Source organism: Misgurnus anguillicaudatus, chromosome 8, assembly GCF_027580225.2.
Source record: "Misgurnus anguillicaudatus chromosome 8, ASM2758022v2, whole genome shotgun sequence".
NCBI classification, from domain to species: Eukaryota; Metazoa; Chordata; class Actinopteri; order Cypriniformes; family Cobitidae; genus Misgurnus; species Misgurnus anguillicaudatus.
In genome coordinates, this window is record NC_073344.2 from 29,918,954 (window position 1) to 29,945,374 (window position 26,421).

At 35.1% G+C, this 26,421-nt stretch overlaps 1 protein-coding gene and 1 long non-coding RNA gene across 7 annotated transcripts; one reads left to right on the plus strand and one right to left on the minus strand.

Moving 5' to 3' along the window:
- Positions 1-7,374: 7,374 nt before the first annotated feature.
- On the minus strand, positions 7,375-9,001 carry LOC141365831 (uncharacterized). The gene is made up of 2 exons (XR_012370805.1): positions 8,644-9,001; positions 7,375-8,137 (listed from the first exon to the last, which is right to left on the minus strand). It is a non-coding gene; the product is annotated as an uncharacterized lncRNA (long non-coding RNA).
- A 2,886-nt stretch (positions 9,002-11,887) lies between these two features.
- Positions 11,888-25,734, plus strand: dync1i2b (dynein, cytoplasmic 1, intermediate chain 2b). Of its 6 annotated transcripts, none has more exons than XM_055213048.2 (17): positions 11,888-12,043; positions 13,312-13,420; positions 13,507-13,621; positions 14,246-14,387; positions 14,683-14,742; positions 18,097-18,212; positions 18,288-18,374; positions 18,520-18,682; positions 18,761-18,860; positions 19,325-19,450; positions 21,434-21,580; positions 21,656-21,769; positions 21,860-21,993; positions 22,081-22,225; positions 22,313-22,453; positions 22,659-22,784; positions 24,498-25,734. In XM_055213048.2, exons 2-17 carry the CDS (start codon positions 13,313-13,315, stop codon positions 24,609-24,611), a joined length of 1,938 nt encoding a protein of 645 aa, XP_055069023.2. In that variant the 5' UTR covers positions 11,888-12,043; position 13,312; the 3' UTR covers positions 24,612-25,734. The 6 variants fall into 6 exon arrangements, with proteins under 6 accessions (XP_055069023.2, XP_055069024.2, XP_055069026.2 ...); XM_055213049.2 differs by having other exon boundaries at positions 14,297-14,387; XM_055213051.2 differs by having other exon boundaries at positions 14,330-14,387.
- Positions 25,735-26,421: the final 687 nt, after the last annotated feature.

A 26,421-nucleotide genomic window follows, 5' to 3' on the forward strand; every position in this document is an offset into this window, starting at 1 on the left:
CTGCTGTTGCTGTTACTTTGGACACTCATGAAGATACTTTCCAGTTTCCGACGTCCGAGCGCATCGCACGCGTAATCCGTACCAAACTAAAACCTGCATGCGTCTAATGAAGCGTGCACATAGATGCAACGGTTCATATTTGATGTCCCGCAATGCGCGCGGAAAGATCTACTTCGCTATCGATGTGTGTGTGTGTATGTGTGTGCGCGTGCATGGCATGCATGTAACCTTTGCAACTGGCGTCACGCATCGCCTGTACACACGCACACACGCGCTGCTGCACTATCGCGAGGTTCACGCACAAGTGCCACCGATGCCATGAGACAACAAAGAGAGCGCGCACACGCAGACGTGAGCGCAAAACTTTACGCCATGTTTGATGCCTCAACTGTAACACCTGAAAGTGTCACTCGTGTCTCATTGAAAGATACAATAACATGTATCATAAAAATGTTTGGAAATCAAGGTTGATTATCCATTTTAGTTTAGGGACAACACGCGTTTTTCCCAGAATACATCACTGTGTTATTATTGGAACAACACATTTTGTGTTTTTTTTTTAAGATCAAGATGACACATAATGTGTTTAATAGCATAACACAAAAATGTGTAAAAAATAACACATACTTTCTAGGAGTGTACTTATTTGATCATTTATATTTTAATATTTAAACCGAATAACAAACAGCAAGTCATTATTACGACATCAACCTGACCAGGTGAGTAATGACAGAAGCAGGGTTTTACCCATAAGAGGTTTATTTTGCAATAATGTACATTATCCATTACATTACTCACATCAAATATTCACTGTAATTTTTCAACACTTACTTATGTGTGTGTTTGTGCAGCCGGTTTAGAGGTAATGAACAGTTAACATCATTATCTATCTTCGTATAAAAACCCATGTGTGAGTGTGTGTTAATGGCTAAACATGTGGCTTTATCTGAAGCACACAGGCATCTTCATCTATAACACGCTGACTCGAGCCTTGAACTGAGCTTTAACCTCTGCACGGCTCCAGACACATATTTCACAACATCACACCACTTTTATCATTCGTATGAACTCACCAGAAAGGAATTCAGCCCATGAATTCACAATGAAATGACCTATATATATATCCTATGTTAAATTTTTATTTTATCTACAATTTTGGGTTATATATTATGTAGTTATACTGTAAATTAGGTGACACTTCCATACATAGTTGCTGTAACATACATTACACACTTATAAACAATCCAGCTAGAAACAAACAAATACGGGCAAACATGATGCGCATGCTTGTTGTAGGACTTTTATTGATCGTTGCTTGCAATTACCATCTATATGCATTTTCTTCCTTTATCACATGATCTCTGTGTCATGTGATTTTTCATCACATGGAGCAACAGGAAAATGACTTGACAAGAACATTGATTGGCTGATCTTACCAAAAGACAGTGGTTCTCAAACTGGGGGCGCAAGATGGTAACCATTAATTTCAATTCTGTGTGAAAAAACTCTAATAAAGCTACCAACCAAATGCACTAAATTGTATAATTATTTTTTAAATTCAAATTCTAAGTTTTATGTCATGCATTTTCTTTGGTGGGACCAAGGGATGTACCCTACACAAGGGTGGCACACGCTGAAAAGTTTGAGAACCACTGCCATAAGACCACACATATCTGGGACTGAAATTATGTACTAGGGGCATGACAGTATGTGCAACATAACAAAGTATATACTTCTTGACTGTTAAAACAATACATTTTATAAAGTGTGTGAGTGCACATGTTCTGGACATACTACATCATATTTTCACTGTCATGTGACCCGGATGTTCATTAGGTTTTGTTATTTAACCATGAGCAATGTCTTGGTACTTAGTTACATCAGTGGTTCTCAAACTGGGGGCTGCGAGATGGTGCCAGGGGGGCCCCAGTTTTATGACATTTTATAAAATACATTAATTTATCATGAATTCTGTGTAATTAAACGTAAAAAAATAAGGTTACTAACCAACAGCACTACTTTGTATAACTTAATATGTTTTGTTTAATTAAAATGTTACATTTTAGAACATTTTTTGTGGTACATTTTCTTTGGGGGGCCGCAAAGGAATTGTGTCGTACACAAGGGGGGGGCCGCACGCGGAAAAAGTTTGAGAACCACTGAGTTACATCACTTTGCCTTCACAAAACATGTCACTTAGCTGTATCTGTATTTTTAATTTATTAACTTTTGATTTTGGCCACCTCATTAGATAGAAAAGTGTCCATCAGATGCATACTGAGAAATCTTGGCAAAAGCAGTATTTTTCACGTTTTTTGCAGACTTTAATGAATAGTTTACTCTAAAGTGAAAATTTGCCCATATTGTAATCACTCTTAAAAACATTTACATTTTAGACTTTATAAACTACATACTGTATATGCGTGTTTAGGAGAGACCCTTCAAAATTATAAAAACCCATCGCTTCACAACAAAAGACATTTACTTTAATAACTACATGGATTAGTATCTAATATATCCTTTTTAGATCAGCTATATGTCTGGCTTTTTTCCCCTTCTAGAATTTTTTTCCCTCCTGACTAAGAAAAGCCAGGAGGGTTTTCGTCCTATAGGTTTTTAAACCCCTTGGGAGTCAGCTTACATTGGCTAAACTTAGCACCCTTTTCTATACGTTACATTATTACTACACTCGCTAGTATACAGTTTATGTTGCCGCTGGACTCTTATGTTGTCCATCAATTTTTCTGTGTTTTCTCCTGCATCTATTAATTTAAAGCTGCTTTGAAACAATTAACAATTGTGAAAAGAGCTATAGAAATTAAATTGAATTGGATTAGTTTTTAATGGATGGATGGATGGATGGATGGATGTGCTTTTTAGATCTTAAGAAGTGGGGCACTATCTAATGCGTTTACAAAGCTCAAAGAGCCAGGACTGTTTTTGGTTGAGAGAAGAAAGTCATATACAACTAGATAAAAATGTAGGTTAACATAAGGACGGCTTGAGGTGGGTGGGTAAAATATGGGCTAATTTTGGATATACTACTCATTTCAAATACTGATCTGATGTTTGCATACTATATACTTTTATTTGTCAATAGCTGCACTATCAAATAATCTCAAACAGTTTTTAATGTTCTTTGAAGGCTTATGAAATTGTGACCACGCTGTTGAAACATAAAGCGGCGGTTTCCCCGACAGGGTTTATCTTAGTCCCAGACTTAAATGCATGTTTGAGCTGCCTTAATTTAAAAACACCTTGTACTGACATATCTTAACATACATCAGTGCCATTGTTTTATCTCAAGATGCACACCAGCAGAAACGGACACTACTTAAGTATTTTTACTTTCTACATAAAAGTACATTTTTATGTATTCATTTTATCAGTGTTTTTCTTTGGAAAACATATAAATTCCAAAGCATATTATCATAATTATTACTAAACTACATTTCATAATTTCAAGCTTTTGGTTTATATTTAATATTTAAGTACATTAAACATCTAATAATTTGCTTACTTTTACTTAAGTAAAAAGTACTCTAGTACTTTTACTCAAGAAAAGTAAAAGTACACAATTTTTATGTAATTATGTATTAAATTGATTTTAATATGCAATATAAAAGGAATACACCGTATGATTCTATGCTTTAGAATATAATGAACATTTTTTAGTAAAGTATATTACATTTTTTCCCAAGACAAACACTCTGATAGGGCACAGATGCTTGGAAAATGTACTTAAAAAACTCAAGTAGTGTCCGCCTCAGAACTGTTTTTTGTAAGGTGTGTTTGTAAAATGTAACTAAGGCCTAGTCCTGAATTAAAACTGACCCATAATGACCAATGTGACACCCTATGGATCAGACAAGCATGCATAAACATAGGACACCGCGAGTTTACATTATAAGTGCAGCATTATTAACATCAAACTTTATTGTGTATCAAGCTATCTTAGATTTGAAAAAGATAATTTACCAACAACGGCCACTAGGTGTCAACTGTTTGCTGCATACTCTTGTCACAAATTAATAAATTACTGTCACTGCATTTTTTTATTACTGCTAAAATGTTTTGAAACATGAAAACTACATTCTTCAGACCACGCGTTTACATTAAGTGCAGCATTATTAACATCAAACTGAAGAGACTCTTTTGTTTATCAAGCTATCTTGGATTTGAAAAAGATAATTTATCAAAAATAAAAAATAAACTGGAAGGTTGATGTTACTAAATGTTAAGTGTAACTGTTGTTGTATTTTTAACCCCTTAACTGGCGCAGCACTTTTTGAATTGAGTGGGGGGGGGGGGGGTGAAAAGGTGATGTACACCTTCAAATTAATAAATCTCTGGCATTTTCTTTGGTCTAGAAGCCTAATTTTGGTCTTGTTTTAAAAAAGACACTTTCAAGTTTTTCATAGAAGTGTCTGGAGGTGAAAATATAAAAAAATTGTTAGAGCAGTTTACATTTATTGTAATTAATAAAAATAATTCAATAAATTAGATATTTTATACATAAAATTATCACAAAAAATGGGGTATGTGTTACACTATTTGTGGTTTTACCAACAACGGCCACTAGGTGTCAACTGTGCGCCGCATACTCTTGTCACAAATTAATAAATTACTATAACTGCATTATTATTATTACTGCTAAAATGTTTTGAAATATGAAAACTACATTCTTTAGACCTTTCCAATGAAATACAGATTGTCATGATAGATTAAAGTTTACATGCAAGTATTTAAGTAAACTCAAACTGTGTCATACACAGAGCCGGCCCACCCACTAAACGAACTTTGCAATTGCAAAGGGCCTCGTGGCCAGCAGAGGGCCCCCTAAAGTCACTTAGCTAGTGGTTGAAAAAAAATCATTCATCAAAAGTAACATAAAATAAATATAAATATTCATTATTTATTAATATGGCAATGTTAAAAAGGCTGTTACTTGTTATTATAGTTATTATGAAAGTTCGCTAATAAGATCTCTTTCTTGCCGAGATTGATTGACACACAGCAAACAGCGCAGCAGCCAATCAGTGCCCGCGATCTATGTGCAGGCGAAAATCCCGCCCACAGAACGCAAAGTTGAGTTGAGCCGGATCTCTGATACAGACGCGAACTTTTGCTGTTGCTTTAAGCACAATTTCTTTAATGTTATATGTGTTTGTGCGTAAATGCGAAGTAAGTGGATCTTATTTGACTTCGGTAATGACCAAACCTGTGTTCTGTTTGACTTCTCTTTCTTATATTTGCCATCATAACGTGAATTGGTTTATTAAGCTTAATAATTAATATTTGAACGGTTTAAAGTGTTAATTACTTCTTTTACGCTTATATTTCACGTATGCCATTGTCATTTCTACATATTTATGTACGGTGGCCGTCAGGGGTCACTGCCTTGCAATGAAAGAAAACACATGCAAATAGAAAAAACACCAGCAAATCAAGAAAACATCTTCATCAGTTTGACAACACATGCGCTGCAGATATCGCAACACATCCAAATACAGAAACGCGTTGCAAATATCACAACACGACCAAAAACAGAAACGCGTTCCAAATCTCACAACACATCCAAATACAGAAACGCGTTGCAAATTCTTACAACACGACCAAAAACAGAAACGCGTTCCAAATCTCACAACACAACGGAAGTGTTTCAGGGGGGTCACAAAAAGTGATGCACCGGTCTGAGAAGTGTTTTCGGTTTACATTCAATTCGTCCGTGGAGCTTTTGTGAGTTTACATCGATCAAATGTAAGTTTTTCTTGTTTATTTTAATATCCTAATTGCATATTTTTTTTAGCCTTTCTATTATTATTAGCCTATAGACTCAAATAACTTGACGAAATACATAATAAACTGTGAAACGTTGTGTTAGCTCGCTTAGTTACACAAATGTCACTAGATAGTGTTCTAGGAGGACAATAAATACCACTTTCTTCATTAAAACAAGTAAAAATAACGTGTGTGTGTGTGTACACGTGTGTTTCTATGGGAGGTTTTTGTGCTAATAATAGCTTATTGAATGTCTAACCAAACGTCTTGTGTGTGTGTGTTTTATTTTCAGGCAGCAAACATACTGTTTATAACTATATATAATAGTGTTAATTCAAGTTGTTTTTCATATTTTATTTACACATTTATCAGTTTTATATCATCTCTTTTATTAATGTCTGAAACTTGTTTCATTTATATTGTGTGCTATGTGATTTTACGAATAGTTAACATAATTATTCTGTATTTTGTATTTTTATTCTTCTAGGAAAGCTAAAGGACCTGCTATTACATTGAGAGCATCCTGAGCAGGTGCAGTGTGATATGGTAGCATGATAGAAATGAACTGCAAGAGCCTGTAGAGAGGGATAAAGTCTACTGAGAGGAACACCACTGCCTTCCTTTTCACATTTGACAAACTAACGCACCAAAATTAACCAGAGTTTTGTTAGGTAGCTTTAAATTTGAGCTTGGGGCTTGTGTCAGACTGGTCTATCATTGTATCTATTCCAGAGCAAGATTTCTACTGCAAACTAAATACAAATTAAAGTGCATTAACAAAAACATTTGTTTACTAGCTTAAAACAACATAACATATAACAAATAACACGTTTTCTAATTGTAACACAATTTTAAGTTAAAGTTAAGCATCAGGGCCATAATTTGTATTTTTCATTAGTAACAGCTTATGTTTTGTAGCTCAACTTCTGACAGTTTTAGATGCTGGTAGGTGATAATCTGGACATACAGATTTACAATGTTAATGTTAATCTGAGAATGGTGATTATTTGTAATTATTTCTCTTGATTCTTTGTAGACCACTGCATTGTATTTCATACCATATCAGCTGCATATGAAGATGCATAAATTGGATTGACATTAAACATCTTGTTCAAAGATTCCTCTCCTGATTTTCTTACTGGAATCTGCTCCATATTTAGCCACCTCAACCAGCTAAACCTTAAATGTAGTGAAGCTAACTACAACCAGAACATCAATCTTATCGCTTTGACATGTACTGTATGACTTTTATTTGAATGAATAATACTATAACATCTTACAATGTTGATACTTCTTTTTAGTTCCTGCTTAGAACTTCTCGTAAAGGACAATGCTGTTAAAAAACTTGCAGTAAAGCTGATTGATTGCCTATTTGTTTACTACAAATACCATGGCTATATGCAAATACAGTAACAAAACTGTTTCTTTTCTATCATCCTTGGTAGGTTATTTTCTATTTTTATCAAATTACTTACATTTTAAGATTATAAATCTTGCTGTTTCTTTTTCTTCCATAAAATGAAAGAGTGTTTTTAAAGGAATCAAAGAAATTATTTTAAATATTCTCTCTTAAATATGCAAATGAAAAATGCATTTGAAGTTTAAAGCCTTTATTTTCATATGTATAGATACCTGTACAATGACATTCTTCCTTTTTATTGCCACATTACATTAAACTGTGGTTGTCATTAAAATAATAAACTAGAAAGAAACCTGTTATACAATATAATGTTGTCTGTGCAGTGTAAGTGTGACATGCTTGCCAAGTATGCAGCGCATACTCAAAAATGTGACCTCTGCATTTAACCCATCCCAGTAAATGGTGAACACACATGGAGCAGTGGGCAGCTATTCCTTCAGTGCCCGGGGAGCAATTGGGTTTAATGTGCCTTGTTCAAGGACATCACAGTCGCAACCTGCCGGCAGAGACGGAAACTGGAACTGGCAACTTTCGGGTTACAAGTCCAACCCTCTAACCACTACGCTATGACTATGTGTATCAAAACCTGCAGTATTAAACTAATGTTTGTGTAGAGATTAAAATAATGACAGTGATATTGGGGTTAATTAATGTTTTTGACATATTGAACACTGAGGGCTGCTGGATAAAACGGTTCCTCAATCTTTACGTCCTGTAGCTTACACTTCTGTATGTATTGCCAGAGGATGTAGGTGGAAACAGTTTGGTATAAGTGGGCATTTTAACAATGGAACCGGCTCCTTTCTGTACTGTGTTCCTCTCAGTAGACTTTATCCCTCTCTACAGGCTCTTGCAGTTCATTTAAATCATGCTACCATATCACACTATGCATCTGGTCAGGATTCCCTCAATGTTAAAACAGGTCCTCTAGCTTTCCTAGAAGAATAAAAAGACAAAATACAGAATAATTATGTTAACTATTCGTAAAATCACATAGCACACACTATAAAATAAACAAGTCTGAGACACAATAAAAGAGATGATATAAAACTGACAAATGTGCAAACAAAATATGAAAAACAACCCGAATCAACACTACCGTACACAGCCACAAACAGTATGTTTGCTGCCCGAAAACAAAACACACACACAAGACGTTTGGTTAGACGTTCAATAAGCTATTATTAGCACAAAAACCTCCCATAGAAACACACGTGTACACACACACACACACGTTATTTTTACTTGTTTTAATGAAGAATGTGGTATTTATTGTCCTCCTAGAACACTATCTAGTGACATTTGTGTAACTAAGCCAGCTAACACAACGTTTCACAGTTTATTATGTATTTCGTCAAGTTATTTGAGTCTATAGGCTAATAATAATAGAAAGGCTAAAAAAATATGCAATTAGGATATTAAAATAAACAAGAAAAACTTACATTTGATCGATGTAAACTCACAAAAGCTCCACGGACGAATTGAATGTAAACCGAAAACACTTCTCAGACCGGTGCATCACTTTTTGTGACCCCCCTGAAACACTTCCGTTGTGTTGTAAGAATTTGCAACGCGTTTCTGTATTTGGATGTGTTGTGAGATTTGGAACGCGTTTCTGTTTTTGGTCGTGTTGTGATATTTGCAACGCGTTTCTGTATTTGGATGTGTTGCGATATCTGCAGCGCATGTGTTGTCAAACTGATGAAGATGTTTTCTTGATTTGCTGGTGTTTTTTCTATTTGCATGTGTTTTCTTTCATTGCAAGGCAGTGACCCCTGACGGCCACCGTACATTAGTGTAATTATATTGTTAAACGTCTGAATTTAAAGTGTTTTATGTGTAAGAGTAAACAAACTCATGCGTATATGCGTGGTACATGCCCAGACAGTGCACCGTTGTTAAACCACCTGCTAGCCTTTGCAAAAGTGTATAATGTCACTGTTCAGTGTTTAATATTTAAACTATATCAATGCATATGACATACAGTAGCCAGCTTTGTTAGATTAATGTTATGAATGCAATGTTAATTGTTAATCTTCAATTATTAATATTATTTGCAAGTTAGTTATTATTATCCACAAACCTATGTTTCTGTCAGATTTAGCTCATCTCAAACAAGCCTATTAACTTTTGTTATGCTAGTTAAGTAAGGGATAATATATTGTTATAGCGAATGTTAGGTACTATTAACCTTGTTTGTGGTGTTTTAGATATTATTGTTAATTTTGTTTATTTGAAAAATGTAAACATTTAAGTGTTATATTCATTATTTTATATAATATTTTATTTAAATGTTATTCTATTTACTCTATTTCATTTAAATTATATATATAGGCAGTTGTTTGTGCCTCTTAAACTCTGGTGTCAATTAAAAATGTTTCTTTGATGGTCAGTGAAAGTCACTTTATCAGTCTTTTTATTCAGCAAGTTCATCAGTGTGTGTTTGTTGCACTGTACTGCCATTCAGTTCAGTCAGTGGTATCATATTTTTCTGTTAGACATCAAACATGGAACTCAAATCAAGAACTCAAGGGGGCAGTTTCCCTGACAGGAATTAAACTAGTCCTAGACTAAAATAAAAGTAGGCTAAGAGCTGTCCAAACTGAAAAAAGCTTGCACTGACATATCTTAAAATACACAAGTGCCCTTTGTTTTGACTCAAAATCCACACAAATAATGTTTTAGTAAGGCATTTTTGTTAAAATTAGTTATGTTTTCTAATTACACTAAGGCAGAGTCCTGACTTAAGATATTCCCTGTCCGGGACCACCCCAAGGTCTTTTATTGTCATTCTGTAGGCTACATGTTGCCACATAAGAACGAAATACGTACTCAGGACCAGCAATGTAAAAAAGAACATTAAAGGGATACTTTACCAATTTAGCATTCAGCTTTGTATCTGTAGAAACCCGGCAGTATTACTGAATGACCATGTTTCCCTCGCTCGTTTCCCCCTGAGGGGGGAGATGTCTGCATTTTGGTTCTGCAAGGAAGTCCTCCGATGATGTAATATGACGATTTTTGCATCATCGGAGGACTTTTTTGCAGAACCAAAATGCAGATATCTCTCCTCTCAGGGGGAAATGAGCGAGGGAAACATGGTCATTCAGTAATACTGCCGGGTTTCTACAGATACAAAGCTGAATGCTAAATCGGTGAAGTATCCCTTTAACATACAGTATACATAGAATAATTAAAACATAATTTATTAGACACATTTAAAAAAAATAACATAGTAGATATAATATGTGCAGTATAGTCATAAGGTAGTCATTGCTTTTCTTTAGGCCTTACTTAAAACGGTCAAAGGGGCCCCCGACCAAATTTTGCTTAGGGCCCCCAAAGGTCTAGGGCCGGCTCTGGTCATACAGTATAGTATCATTATATTGTATCACATCTGATTCAGGCTCAGAAGAAAAAAGTGAAGCAATATTATGAAATATGAGCTGAAATGTGTGTAAATGACTCACTTTTCTAAAGTAACGTTTCCGACATCATTGACTAGGTTATCAGAGTAATTTGAGCTCATTATGTTATTACTGAACTCACAGGCATACTGCAAATGTTAGGGTGGGAAGTCAAAATACAGGTAAGAAGAGGCAGTGCCTTAACAGGCTGATTATTCTGTCAATCATAGATATAGATATGCTGTTACCTTTCATTTGTTCACATTGTGTCCACAAATTATCCTCAATGGGTCAAACGATGAATAAAAGAAACTGAAGAAGTATAAAAAGTAATATCCTTTAGACATATAGTGCCTATGTAGTGCATTAGTTTCAATCAAATTAATTCAGATCAAAGAACTGTGCACAACTGTCATTACATGTGACTGTCTGTCTTTTGTGTCTGTTGCAAATATATCCTGTCAGACTTGATCTTGGTGGGGTTATAAAATAAGACAGTACTTTAACACCTGCACATGTATACAAGCATGCATGTTCATGCACCTGCTCACCCATAACCTGATTTTTAGTCATAGGCATGTTGCCATGGAAACTACAATGGCCCTTTACAGCATTGTTATATAGCAAATGACAAAAGAGTCATGGGTTATCAGGCCTACCTTTGCCCATCTCTACCACACAGACACACAATTTAAAATAATTAAGTGTTACTGAGATTAATATTAGTTAAGTAGATAGATCAATGTTTTTTTTCTCTTCTATTATTTTGTGACCAACCTTTCAGTCAAAGGTTTTTAAAAACATTTTTATAGAAACTACAAAGAACCTTATTTGCAACAGATGTTTTGTGGATGTTAAAGGTTTTTGAGGAGCCATATAGCCCGACAACACACTTTTTAGGAGCCTTTATTTTTTAAAGTGTACAGTAATTAGGATGAGATCTATTAGTCTGTCTGCTGTATTTATCTGTCTATCTTTCTGATAATTCGTTTATTATTTTACTTTATTATATACATTATATTTAGCTTCAATAATTCATTTTTATTAATATTATATTATTTTCTGTCTATCATCTCCAATCTTAATATGTTTGCCTTTTGTTAAATCTAGCTATGTTAGATTTAGTTTTTATGTATTTGTTTTTAGTATTTGCCCTGTCATGACAATCACACAAGAGTGTAAAATTTCAAGTTAAACACACCGACAGACAATATTTGCTCAATGAGATCAACCATAGGAGATCAACGAGCTGAAACGCCCTCTAGTGGTCATTATATGATGCTGCATCCAGTGTGTTTGACAATGGAAACGTCCCGGCTGCCGTAGCCGCATCCCAAATTCATCCTGCTGTCATAACAAGAGAAAGAGGATCATAACTTATCCTGAAGAATTATCCTCTTGATATCGACTACAAGCCGACAGGATTTTATTTTAAGTAAGCGAAATAATTTTGCATCATTAAACAATATCATTTATGCTCTTAGATTGTATTTATATATGCGTCGTTATTATGTTTTTATAGTGATGTTTTTTCTTCTATCAAATAAATCAAGGAGAGGCCATCTGTACTTTAACTGTCATTTTATAGCACAACTTACTAATGCTGACTTTATGTAAACGCGCATTCTGTAACACAAAACTGCACATTGGGTTTTAAAGATCCGTTTTAATGCTTTTAATCGAAAACCGACACATTTTAAGCGGATGCAACTGGATGGTTGATTTATTTCATGCGGTTGGGCGCGCGCTCCCGTCGAAGCCACTCGCGCGCTTTCAAAACAGTTATATGTGATTTATAAGCGCATTCACCATTAAGGTTTTTAATTGTGTTTTTATGTTAGTTTTTGAGACCGCACCAGGTTTTCGCCATATTGACTGACCATCCGGGACTCTTTATAGGAGTGTCCTGCGCGTGTGTGTGCGCGCGTGTCCGTGTGTACTTACTGTACAAATTATTTGTACTCAAACTTGAGCAAAAACACCTTTTAAGGGACGTCATCGTTTGTAAAAAATAAAAAACACACAAAAACATAGTTAATAAAGTTTAATTGTAGTTTAGGCTATATGAATATATATATAACGTGGTGCATTTCATATAATAACTTGTAATTCTTGTAAATTGTAATTCATGCTAAATGTAGTTTAGGTATGTTAAATGTTTTATAGGTTTTATTATGAGAGATAAGTTGCTGGTGTTTGCGTTGTTTTTAATGTTTATTGTATATGAGCTGATGTGTACTGTCCGCAAATGTTTGTGATGTTCTCTGAACCGCCACTAGAGGGCGCGCGTACTGTAATATAATATAAGCATAATATGTCAGTAAGACAGCATATGTAAGGAATAATTGACGACGGGCCATTGAATTATAAGAAAATAATGCACACCAAGGTGGTAATGCGGGCGCGAAGCGGAGTGCAGTTACACCGCAGGTGTGCATTATTTTCAAATAATTCAAAGGACCGGAGTCAATTATTCCGCTTATACCACGGTTACCACAAACATTGCTCTGGTGCCTATTTTTAAGACATTTGAAAAGTTAGGTGTGCGGTTTACAGAAAAATAATCAACACCCATAGAACATTTCTCAGCCAATCAGAATGCAGAATTCAACAGACCCGTGGTATAATATGTTATAATACAGTCTGCACAAAGCACTCAAAAGATTTTAATTTTAAATATTTTTGTTGGTCTGTGTATATCAGAATGTCAGACAAAAGTGAGCTAAAAGCAGAGTTGGAAAGAAAGAAACAGCGCCTGGCACAGATCAGAGAAGAGAAGAAGAGAAAAGAGGAGGAAAAGAAAAAGAAAGATGTGAGTAAAGGTCAGATCTGGTTATTTCTCTGTATGTGTTTGTGTTGCACTGAATCTCTGTCTCTCTTTCTCTCTCTCTGTTGTAGTTGGATGGACAGAAGGATGGAGCGCCGCCTCCTCAGGATGACTCTGATCTGGAGAGGAAGAGGAGAGAGGCAGAGGCTCTTCTGCAGAGCATGGGCATAGTTGATCCCTCAATGGGTATGAAACCGCAAAGCATCATGGGAAATTTTATTCATTTTTAAACCCTAAAAAGTGTTACTACACTTTTTTTACTATTACACAAACAATTATTAGTCATTTATATATTTCCTTGATAAAAAGTGATATATAATTATTATGATATATAATATATAATTTTCTTCATATTATATATGACTTTTTATATTTGTTATCATCAAGAAAACACAGCCTGCATGCATTAATGTATTGTACAACAAAACAGCTTAAAAATTGTGTTGTGCCAACAAATCAGGCTTATTTGTTCGGTTGTTACTACACAATCCATTTCCAGCAATTGTGTTAGTCATTGCACTTTTTTAATTCATTTTTTTTTTGAATGAGCACTAATGTCTTAATAACGCATGTTAAGCATGAATATTAACAACTGACCCTTTTGTCTTGTTTTTTTGTTGCCACCCACCCACCAATATCACTTTCATGCTCTTTGTGTGTCTTTACTTCCAAACTTTCTTGCTTGAATGTCTGTTTACGCCTTTTTTGCTCCAAACTAACCCATCTGATCTTATCCAAACCAACCTCCCCTCCCTTGTGCATATATGTTGAGATGTTTGTTTTTTTGCATGCATTCACTCCTTTATGTAGCACAACCTCTGCGTGATATAACAGAGGACACGTGTCTGTTTCAATATTTAGTCCCCCCTCCCATGTCCCCTTCTGCCAAATCAGTGGGCACTCCCAGCGAAACGGGCAGCCAGGACTCTGGAGATGGCGGCACGGGTCCGAGGTGAGACGCACGCATTTGCACTAATACACAATGAGGTTTGAGCCTGTGACCAAAATCTTATATCACAGTATTTGTATTAAAACACGTTAACATTGCTCTGTTCGACTGAGCATCTCCGGCTATATTGTCTCCGGCTATATTGCATTTTGTTCCTTTTGAAATTCACTTTAAGTGTGTGTGTGCGTGTGTGCACTTGCATATTTGTGTGTACTGCAATGGCTGTCTGCATGCATGTCTTTACCTCTCTGTGTGTTTAGCAGACGTATGCAAACTTGTGTGTGTGTGTCTCTAACAGGACTCTTCATTGGGATTCTGACCCTTCTACTCTGCTGCTACATTCAGACTCTCAGCTCGGGTACAACTGTCACTCTCATTAACCATCTTACCCACAATTCCCTCATTTACCTTCTGTATTTTCCGCTCTTACTCCTGCTGTCTTACTTTTGGTTTCCTGCGTGGTCGTGACGAAGTGTCGTAAAGATAGAGCTCACTTGGTAGAGCGTAGTGAACAAACATGTACAGCTTGAATGTACTATAAGTCACTTTGAATAAAGCATTTGCCAAATGCCTGAATGTAACATCACATCTTCAAAGAGGAGATAAACCATGTAGTATGCAAAAAAAAAATTTCAATCACTATATTAGGGAGGTCAAACCTCACCCACACTGCACTACACTGCAAAAAATGATGTGTTAATTTTTTACACATTGTGTGTGTTAATTCAAGTTACTCAGTTACAATTACTGAAATATAAATGAGTTGGTTACTTGCGTTACTCTATTTTGTGATAAATGAACACTTGCAGACAAGACATTTCTGATCTAATGTCGCAGGATCGTGGTGGGCGGCACAATGAATAATAACACACAAGGGGCTCTATCTTACACCCGGCGCAATGCAGCGCAATGTGCGACGCAAGTGTCTTTTGCTAGTTTCCACCCTGCGCAATTATAATTTTCACGTTAGCGGCGCGTTGTTTAAATAGCAAATGCATTTGCGCCCCCTTTTGCGCCCATGGGCGTTCTGGTCTGAAAACGAGGTGTGTTCAAGCGCATTGTTGGCGCGTTGCTATTTTGAGGCAACTAAAATAGACTACGCCATTGACCGACAAAAACCTGCTCTAAAGTCTAAAGTCAATGGCGCAATATGTTTTTTTGTTATTTAAAGAGCGCATTAGTAATATGCACCTAAACGGGACGACAACGCGGGTTTGCTTAACACATACATGAATGCGCAGCAGCACAAAAACGTTTTTAAATATGAAAAATTAAAGGATTGAATGTAAAAGATTATTATTGAGTCTCTTGGACATAAATGAGGATTAATTATGAGACGTTAGAAGGCGTAAAGAGCTGCTTCACCTGCAGCTGTAAGTAAATAAATGTTTTGCTTTAAACAAATGCATCTATTTTTAAATGTTTTTTTTTAAATGCTACCTCACGGATTTATTGTATCTGATGACTCTGTACCTGTGGATATGGTAAGAGGATGAGAAACATTTTTAAGTAATTCCTTAAAAACTGAAGCTGTCCAAGTGCTGAACCTTGTGGAGAGCCGTTTGTAAATTCTTTATCTTCTGTTTGTTACAAATAAAGTATTTTTACAGTACAAACCTTTTCTTACATACTTGTAAATTATTTTTGATGATATTGGATAGCCATACATTTAAAGCAACTATAAGCCTGCTTTTTTACTTCAATGACTAAATGAAAATGGGTTTTAAAGGTTTTAATGAAAAAATAACAATTTCAATACAAGTAAAAAACAACACAATTATTTAACATTAATCTTAAACTGGGGATCTTCTCCCTCTGCTTAATTTTTCAGTTTACAAAGTCCGTCATCTAAATAGGGATTAGACATAGCGCCAGCGCAACAGCCTTTTAAAGGGGATGAGAGCTGAGACTTTCATTGGTTTATTGCACGTTACGCCCAAAATACTCCCATTAATCATTAAAAAAATAGGATCAACCCTTTTCGACCATGCGCTTGGCGCACAAACCATTTTTCCCGTTGTTAAATTAGCAAAAGTGCATTCGGACATGCCCATTTAGACGTTGCGCTGTGCGCTTTAGACAATGCACTTAGATCATTAAAATAGGTTATTATTTATTGTGCCACTCACCCCAGTCCTGCGATGTTAAATCAGAAATGTCTTGTCTGCAAGTGTTCATTTATCACAAAATTTATTTTCAAGAAAACATTTTTTTATTATTTTTGTCTTGTTTTCAGTAAAAATATCAAAAAAATTCTTAAATTAAGATGCTTTTCTTGATGAGCAAATCGACCCAAGAAAATAAGTCTAGTTTTTAGACCAAAAATATCAAATTTAAGTGATTTTGTGTCTAAAACAAGCAAAAAATCTGCCAATGGGTTGAGCAAAATTTTATTTAAGTTTTCTTGAATTTACTGTTTAAGAAAAATTTTCAAGATTTTTTGCTTACTTCATTGGCAGATTTTTTTGTTTGTTTTATGCACAAAATCACTTAAATTTGATATTTTTGGTCATTTCTTGGGTCGTTTTGCTCATCAAGAAAAAGCATCTTAATTTAAGATTTTTTAGATTTTTTTTACTAATAACAAGACGAAAATACTAAGAAATCTTTTTCTTGAAAATCCTTTTTTGCAAATAATTTTGTCTTGATTTCAGTAAAAATATCTAAAAATTCTTACATTAAGATGTATTTTCTTGATGAGCAAAATGATCTAGTAAAATAAGTCTAGTTTTTAGACAAAAATATAAATATAATAAAATAAAAATGTTTGCTTAAAATTAGCAAAAAAAAAATCTGGCAATGGAATAAGAACAATTTACTTGAAATAAGTTGACCTTTTTCATAAACACTTAATTCAAGAATTTTTTTTATTCCATTGGTAGATCTTTTATTTTTTGTATAAAAACTAGATTTATTTTCCTAGGTCATTTTGCTCATCAAGAAAATGCATCTTAATTTAAGAATTTTTAGATATTTTTACTAAAAAAACAAGACAAAAATACAAAGAAAGTCATTTTTTGCAGTGTATTTTTACAGAATGTTCTTTACATTATGTAGGATGACTTTAGCTGGGTTTTTACATGCATGCACAAATTGATTTTTTTTATTAAAGGGCACCTATTATGCAAAATCCGCTTTTACAAGGTGTATAGACATAAATGTATATTGGCAGTGTGTGAACACAACAACCCTACTATAATTTTTTTTTACCAAAAGCAGTCTTATTAGACATGCTGTTTTGATTCTCCTGTTAATGTGACATCACAAAAACAAAGCTCTGCCCATGGCCACTGACTGACTGGTTAATTTTACCCAAAAGCGTTTGTTAGCTAAAGATACTACTATTGTCTCAGACTGTTTTCACAGGAATCAGATCTAAAAGCGCTCACTGTATGTTGGTAATGGAGTGAGGAGCTGTAGCTCATTTGCATTTAAAGGTACACACCTGAAAACAGCACGTTCTGTTCCCGTCCATATATGGGCATTTTGGACATGCTATAACAAATGATATGTGGGATATTTTGAGCTGAAATTTCGCAGACACATGTTAGGCACACCTAAGACTTATATTACATCTTGTAAAAATGGCCATAATATGTGCCCTTTAATTCTTCTTTATGATTTAGTCTTATTTTCCTGAGTCGTATTTAATTTTTTAAGATATTAATCAGTTCTTCTCGTGATCACGTGTGCGTGTCTGTATTTCTTGCAGACGTGGAGCGCAGAAGTTGGGCATGTCTAAAGTCACGCAAGTGGATTTCCCACCCAAAGAGATGGTGTCGTACTCGAAAGAGACCCAGACCCCTACACAGACGCAGCACAAAGAGGGTAAATCACATACCTACTGTTTTTCTTAAGTGTACATTCACATAAAACCTATAAAATGTTTGTTTTAATTTGCAGATGATGATGAGGAGGAAGATCTGTCTGTGCCACAGGCTGTTCTGGAGACTCATGAGGAGAAAGACCCTCAGAATGAGGAAGAGGAAGGCACTGTCCACAAATATACTTTAACTTCATTAATTCTCCAAAATTGCCCTTAAGCTCATAAGAATGTAAGTAGGGCACTTGCTAGGGTGTTTCTCATATTGATTTGTCTGTGTGTGTGTGTGTGTGTGTGTGTGTGTGTGTGTAGGGTCTCCTCATGAGCTGACAGAAGAAGAGAAACAGCAGATACTTCACTCCGAAGAGTTCTTGACGTTCTTCGATCACAGCTCTCGTATCGTGGAGCGCGCCCTCTCCGAGCAGGTGGACGTCTTTTTCGACTACAGCGGTCGTGATCTTCAGGATAAAGAGGGGTGAGGAGTGTGTGTGTGTGTGAGGAAGTCTCTGGTTTGTAATGGGTATGTGTTTTATATTTTATTTTATTTCCTCAGAGAGTCACAGGCAGGGTCCAAACTCTACCTGAACAGACAGTTTGTGGACGAGCGCTGGTCTAAACACAGAGTCGTCACCTGCCTCGACTGGTCACCACAGGTACACGTTACACAATGCACCTTTAAAGGCGGGGTGCACGATTTTTGAGAAACGCTTTGGAAAAGGCAGAGTACCAAAACACACTTGTAGCCAATCAGCAGTAAGGGGCGTGTCTACTAACCGACATTGTTGCCTGAGTTACGTATGTGTGGAGCGGGTCTATCAAAAGAAGGTCCAGATTCCATTGGGGTGGGGGCGTGTTTGTTTAGGCGATTTCAAATACCAACATTGGCTTTCAGAGGTCATGCACCCCGCCTTTAAGTGTGACTCCATTTATCTAAATGAGAGATTTCTGGGTAGTGAAATGTTCTCCTATGGTCCATGTGATGTAATGTAAAGTTAGATTATTACATAAGTATGTGTCTACTAATCTTAATTTCTATGGGTTATTGCTAATATTGATTATTAAGATCATCGTATGTATCTGGCAATCTTTTCCTCTCCATCTTTCTCATTCCCATCAGTATCCTGAGCTTCTGGTGGCATCATACGGCAGTAATGAGGAGGCTCCACACGAGCCTGATGGAGTGGCTCTCGTCTGGAACATGAAGTATAAAAAGACCACACCAGAATATGTCTTTCACTGTCAGGTACGACTCATTTGACCAGTTTTGTGAATTTAATGAATGACAGGACTAGTTGGGTGATTCTCACGAAACAATTGAAACACCACGGCACTAATGATTTTAGCTTTAAAATGTGTAATATAGTAACATTAAAAAGCATCAGAATAAACACAATACTGTCTTCTACCTAGCACAATTTGAGATTTCAACATAATAATTTATAATTGTAAATTTTATCTCATTTTCTGCTGAAATTCTCATTACCGCAATGTGTCCGGCTGTGTTTGAACATGCGTTGTGTTGTAATTTAATCAAATTGACACAAAAATATTAAGAAAAAAAATAAATGGATGTTTTGCTAGACTACTTTAGATGACAGAAAAAATATTTACTGAATATTCATGTATAATAATAATGAAGAAAAATTAGGAAAATGATGTGTCCATGCCTGATGTTCTCATCCTCCGCAACACTTTTTGAGAATAGTTTAAGCACACATACAGAATTTTAATAAAGTTTGATTTTGAGTGATCAAGCACATGGACCAGTTACTTCAAGATGGCTACCAGGTAAGATCATTTTACAGAAATATTGTCTTCTCAGAATGCTTACACGACATTTTGATTATCATTACCGCAACAGATGCTTATTAAATGATCATTTAATAAATAGAAGCATAATACTTTGATTTTAAATGCATGTGCAGAATCTCCAAATTATGTTCTTTTAGGTTTGTCATGTCATTTTGAAAATATGTCAGTGTTGATGTTTTCTGACTGTTGCAGTAATGAGATTTTTTAGGACAAATTTTTTAAATTATGTTACAAAAAGTATTAAATGATAAGTAAAAGTTTTTAAATTAATGTTCCCATTTACTCCAGACTTTGTTTTTCAATGTCTGGTGGGAAAAAAAGTAAATTTAAGCAATTTTTACATTTTCATGCTTGACATTTTTAAAACCAAGTTTTCGTGAGAATCACCCAGTTACAAGTTCTTAGAAATGCCATTTTTCTAGTCATGTTTCTCAACATATTTTGGTGACTTAAGGGACACTCCACTTTTTTGGAAAATATGCTCATTTTCCAGCTCCCCTAGAGTTAAACCGTTTTCTAACCGTTTTTGGAATCCATTCAGCTGATCTCGGGTCTGGCGCTAGCACTTTTAGCATAGCTTATTGAATCTGATTAGATCATTGGCATTGCGCTAACGGGTGACCAAAGAGTTTGGATATTTTTCCTATTTGAGGCTTGACTCTTCTGTAGTTACATCGTGTACTAGGACCGATAGAAAATTGCGATTTTATAGGCAGATATGGCTGGGACTATACTCTCATTCTGGCGTAATACTCAAGGACTTTGCTGCCGTAACATGGCTGTAGCAGGCGCAATGATATTACACACTGCCTGAAAGCAGTCCCCTTGGTAACTTTCAATAGCAGGGGACTATTTTCAGGCACTGCATAATATCAGTCGGTCTTAGTACTCAATGTAACTACAGAAGAGTCAAGTTTTAAATGAAAAATATCTAAACTCTTTGGTTATTTTTTAGCATGATGCTAATGGTCTAATCAGATTCAATGGATTATGCTAAGCTATGCTAAAAGTGCTAACGCCAGACAAAGATCAGCTAAATGGATTCCACAAAACCAAATGTTGAACTCTGGAAAATTTGGAGATGGAAAAAGCTTATTTTCAAAAAACCTTTAAAAGCCACAATATGTAAGATTTTTGTAATAAATATCCAAAAACCACTTGCACAGTGTGATATATTTCATTGAGTTGTGTACTTACATTATCCCAAACATTCCCATGGATTTGTAAAATTCCTGTTTCAAATAATTGCTCGTCCCTTGTAATTGTCACCCTTTTAGTGACTTAATATCCGTGCTATCCTCAGTTTCCGGTTTTAGAAACTATGGCAACACGAGTGGACAAATGGGAAGTTGCAGGTATTTGTAATAAACCCTATTTCATGCAATGTTTGAGTTTCACATGACTCTGTGTTCAGTCTGCAGTGATGTCGGCAGCGTTTGCGCAGTTTCATCCTAATCTGGTGGTTGGAGGAACGTACTCGGGTCAGATCGTCCTGTGGGACAACCGCAGTAACAAACGCACCCCTGTGCAGAGAACCCCACTGTCAGCCTCCGCTCACACGGTACACATCTTCAGCATCATCTTTATCATCATCATCAGTGATGTACTCAATTCAATCCTCTCTCGTTCTCTTTAGCACCCAGTGTACTGTGTGAATATGGTGGGCACCCAGAACGCTCACAATCTCATCAGCATCTCCACTGATGGGAAGATGTGCTCCTGGAGTCTCGACATGCTGTCTACACCACAGGTAACATATTTATATACATAAGACATCAACATATAATTTAAAAGTACTAAATTAAATATATGACTTATGGCTGTGTTTTCGTGTCTTTAGGACAGTCTGGAGCTTATCTACAAACAGTCTAAATCGGTGGCCGTGACCTCCATGTCGTTTCCTCTGGGCGACGTCAATAATTTCGTGGTGGGAAGTGAAGACGGATCGGTTTATACGGCCTGCAGACACGGCAGGTACGTCTGTGTAAGCATTTAGTTTAGCTGTATCACTTACTTTATTATAGTTTGACACTTCTGTTGGTGCATATGTGTGTTTTGTAGCAAAGCAGGAATCAGTGAGATGTTCGAAGGTCATCACGGGCCAATCACAGGGCTCAATTGTCACACTGCAGCAGGACCGGTCGACTTTTCTCATCTGTTTGTCACTTCGTCTTTTGACTGGACCGTTAAACTTTGGAGTACTAAGGTGCGTTGTGTTGTTTAAGTCTTTGCAACTCAACATCTCTGCATTGTTGACACAGGAAAGGTGGACCACTTGTGTTTCTCTTTACAGAACAATAAGCCATTGTACTCCTTCGAGGATAATTCAGACTATGTGTATGATGTCATGTGGTCACCCACACACCCGGCTTTGTTCGCTTGTGTCGACGGGGTGGGACACTTGGATCTGTGGAACCTAAACAATGAAACCGAGGTAAATACACACACACAGAAAGTGTAGAGCATTGCAATAGCAGCGCAAAAGGACACACGTACTGAGAAAAAATTTATGTGCATTTACGCAAAACCTTGAATGCACCGTAAGTCGCTTTGGATAAAAGCGTCTGCTAAATGCATGAATGTAAATGTTTACTTAAACAGGCAAATCCTCATTGATTCTCAATTTTCTGCTGCTTTAGGTTCCCACAGCCAGCGTGACGGTTGAGGGAAACCCGGCTTTGAACCGCGTGCGCTGGGCTCATTCGGGTCGAGAGGTGGCTGTTGGGGATTCAGAGGGGCAGGTGCACATTTATGATGTTGGAGAGGTGAGGCTGCTACAATCCAACACCTTTCACTTTCAAAAATTGAAAGTATTTTTGTTGAACAAATATAAAAATAGACAAAAAAAAAACCTTGAACAGGCTGAACAGACATACATTACTCTAACCTCTGGCTGTTAAACGATTAATCGTGACTAATCGCATACAAAATAAAAGTTTGCATAATTTATATTTACTCTGTGTTTTATATATATATATATATATATATATATATATATATATATATATATATATATAAATAAATTAGGCTGTCAAAAGATTAATTGCGATTAATCGCATCCAAAATAAAAGTTTGTGTTTACATAACATGTGTCTGTATATATCATGTATATATAAATACACACATTCATGTATATATTTAAGAAATATTTGCATTAATATACTTTATCTATATAATTTATATTATATATTAGTAAAAAACTTTATATATAAATATAACCAATTCTTTTTAAATATATACATGCTTGCGTGCGTTTTTATATAAAAATAATAATTATACACAGTACACACACATGTTATGTAAACACAAACTTGTATTCTAGATCGATTAATCATTAGATTAATCATGATTAATCACATACAAAATAAAAGTTTGTTTTTGCATATTATACATGAGTTCAATGTGTGTAATTATTTTGTGTATATAGATACACACACATGCATGTGTGCATTTTAGAAACATTTACATCTTTATATTTTAGTGCTGGGCAAGGATTGATTGCGATTGATGGCATACAAAATAGAAGTGATTTTTTTTGCATGATGTGTGTGCGTGTACTGGGTCTAATAATTGTGTATATTTAAGCACACACACATTCATATATTCATTTCAGAATTGTTTTACTTATATATAATTGTTTTTAATTTATTTTTAATATAGAATATATAAAAATATAAATAAATATAAATAAACATGTAAATGTTTCTTAAATACATACATGAATGTGTGTGTATTTACTTATACATAATAATTACACACAGCACATACTCATATATTATGCTAAAAATCACTTTTATTTTGTATGCGATTAATCGCGATTAACCTTTGCCCAGCACTAATATATTTATTTAGATTTTGATATATTTTATATAATATATACATTAAAAAATATAAACATAAATAATTTTCTTAAATGTAATGTATACATGTATACGTGTATTTATATATACACATAATAATTACGCACAATACACAAACATATATTATGCAAACTTTTATTTTGCATGCGATTAATCGTGATTCAACTTTTGACAGTCCATTATTATTTTAAATATTATTTTAAATATATATAACTTATATTATAATTATATTAACTAGTAAATGTTTCTTATATAGGCTATACTGTATATATGTATGTATATATGAATGTGTATTTATATATATATATATATATATATATATATATATATATATATATATATATATATATATATATATATATATATATATATATATATATATATATATATATATATATATAATAATTACACACATTATATTATGCACACACAAACATTTTTTGTATGCGATTAATCACGACTTTTCGTTCGACAGCCCTAGGCAGTCCAAGCATGTTTATACAGTAATGAAAAACATTTTCCAAAAAAATTAAGTTTTTATTGCTCTGTAAAACTTGGTGTGTGCTGGCCATTTTAAATATGATGTTATTGGTGGTTCTTCTTTTTTTTTGTACACAGCAAATTTCAGTGCCACGGCCGGACGAGTGGACTCGATTTGTGCGCACACTGACCGAGATAAACGAGAATCGAGAGGACGTGGAGGAACTGGCTGCTCAGAGACTTGCTGCGTGATCACCATAGCAACGACCGCCGGCTAATGAAGTTCCCCGTGGTTTGCATATCTCCATCCTTTCTGAAGTTATTTGTCATTGGATGACAATCTTGCTTTTTCTTCCATTTCTTATTTAAGGCTGAAGGACAAAAACTTTGTTTAGCAAAACTTTTGAGTAATGAAGTAGTAAACTACATCAGGAGTGAATTATGTTTATTTCTATTTATAAAACTAGAGGCTAATTTTAAGTGAAGGGATTGATGCATAACGCACAAATATGCAAACTATTACACTACCCACGTCTTTATAACACAGTAAGACTTTAAGTTTAAGAGACCAGACATTAACCTACAGTAACTGGGTTAATGTTTTTTTGGTGGAATATTTACATTTTTCCTGACAACCTAAAGCTCACGTTTGTATTTACTGGATTATTTATAGCTTTTAAACAATGCCTTTTGCTTTGAGCCCCATGGTTGCTAAAGACTGAACATGTATAGCGTGTTTTTAATATCTTTACTTTTGGATGCCTTATAGCAAACTTTACTTATCCACAATCTTCCAGCATACAGATACTCAGATATAAAATCATTGTATTGGTGCTTGCTAATTCAAGCGGCTACGACTGAATAATCTTTACATTATTCTGCAAAATGTTAGATTTTTTTTAAATGTATCCATTGTTTGGTTATTTTAAAAAGATATAATATCATTTTCCCTTTGCTATCTTAGTTTCTTTTAACAGTCGGATGAGTAGCTCATAAGCGTCTTATCCAAACCTCTGTCATGAATTATTTTGTCTGTGTTATTTTGCAAATGCTTTATTTAAATTTAATTGACTTCCCAATTCATAGCAGAAGTATTCAAACTAAAGTTGGTGTTTTTTTATTTAAATGTGGACATTTATTTATTAATATGGATTTTAGTAGCACATTGTGTACTTTAGACATTTTGCAAGTGGCAAAACTGACATAAAATTTCAAGTCGAACTAATAAAAAGTAAACCTTTATATAAAATTTAACATAACACTGGCACTTAAGAACAAATTGTTTTTGGCCCTGATATTTATTAGACTTTGAAATACTGTGGTTCATTTCAGAGCAAATAAATGTATTTAATAAAAAAATTAACCACTCCAAAAAGTCAAGCCTGCATTTTTTTAAAACATATTCTGCACCTGAGCTATATCCAGTCTGTCTTAATACTTTGTTATTTACCGTTAGCCTAGCTTAGCACAAAGACTGGAAGCAAATGGCTCCAGCTAGCACACTTCTGATAATAAAGTTCCCAGTATGTATACGTTTAGAAGATGTCTGTGTCTCATATGACCTTGTTATATGTACGCGCTATAACTATACAAACACAACATATAAATAGGAAAATGTTGGCATTATTTTGTCACTTATTGGGAGCAGTATGCTAGCTGAAGCCATTCACTTCCAGTCTTTGTGCTAAGCTACGCTAGCGGTGAGTGCGTCAAACAGAGTTACGGGACGCACAGAGATGAAAAGGGTATGTATGAACATATCTAACTCTGGGGAATACGGTGAATAAGCTAAATTCCCAAAAAGTCGGCGTGTTCCTTTAAGTCTCCCTTCCGGCAGGTTGCACCTTAAATCCAGTTGCACTGAAGGGAAAGCTGCCCACTGCTCTGGGTGCATGCGTGTGTTCACTAGTACTGGGATGGGTTAAATGCAAAGTTCACATTTCAAGTATTCAATGCATGTCACAAAATCTGAGTAATCCTGGCCTCAGGCCACTCAGAAATACCGGTTTGCTGGCAGGATCCATCGCATCTGAGCTCTTTATTTGTCTAAATAAATTCCACC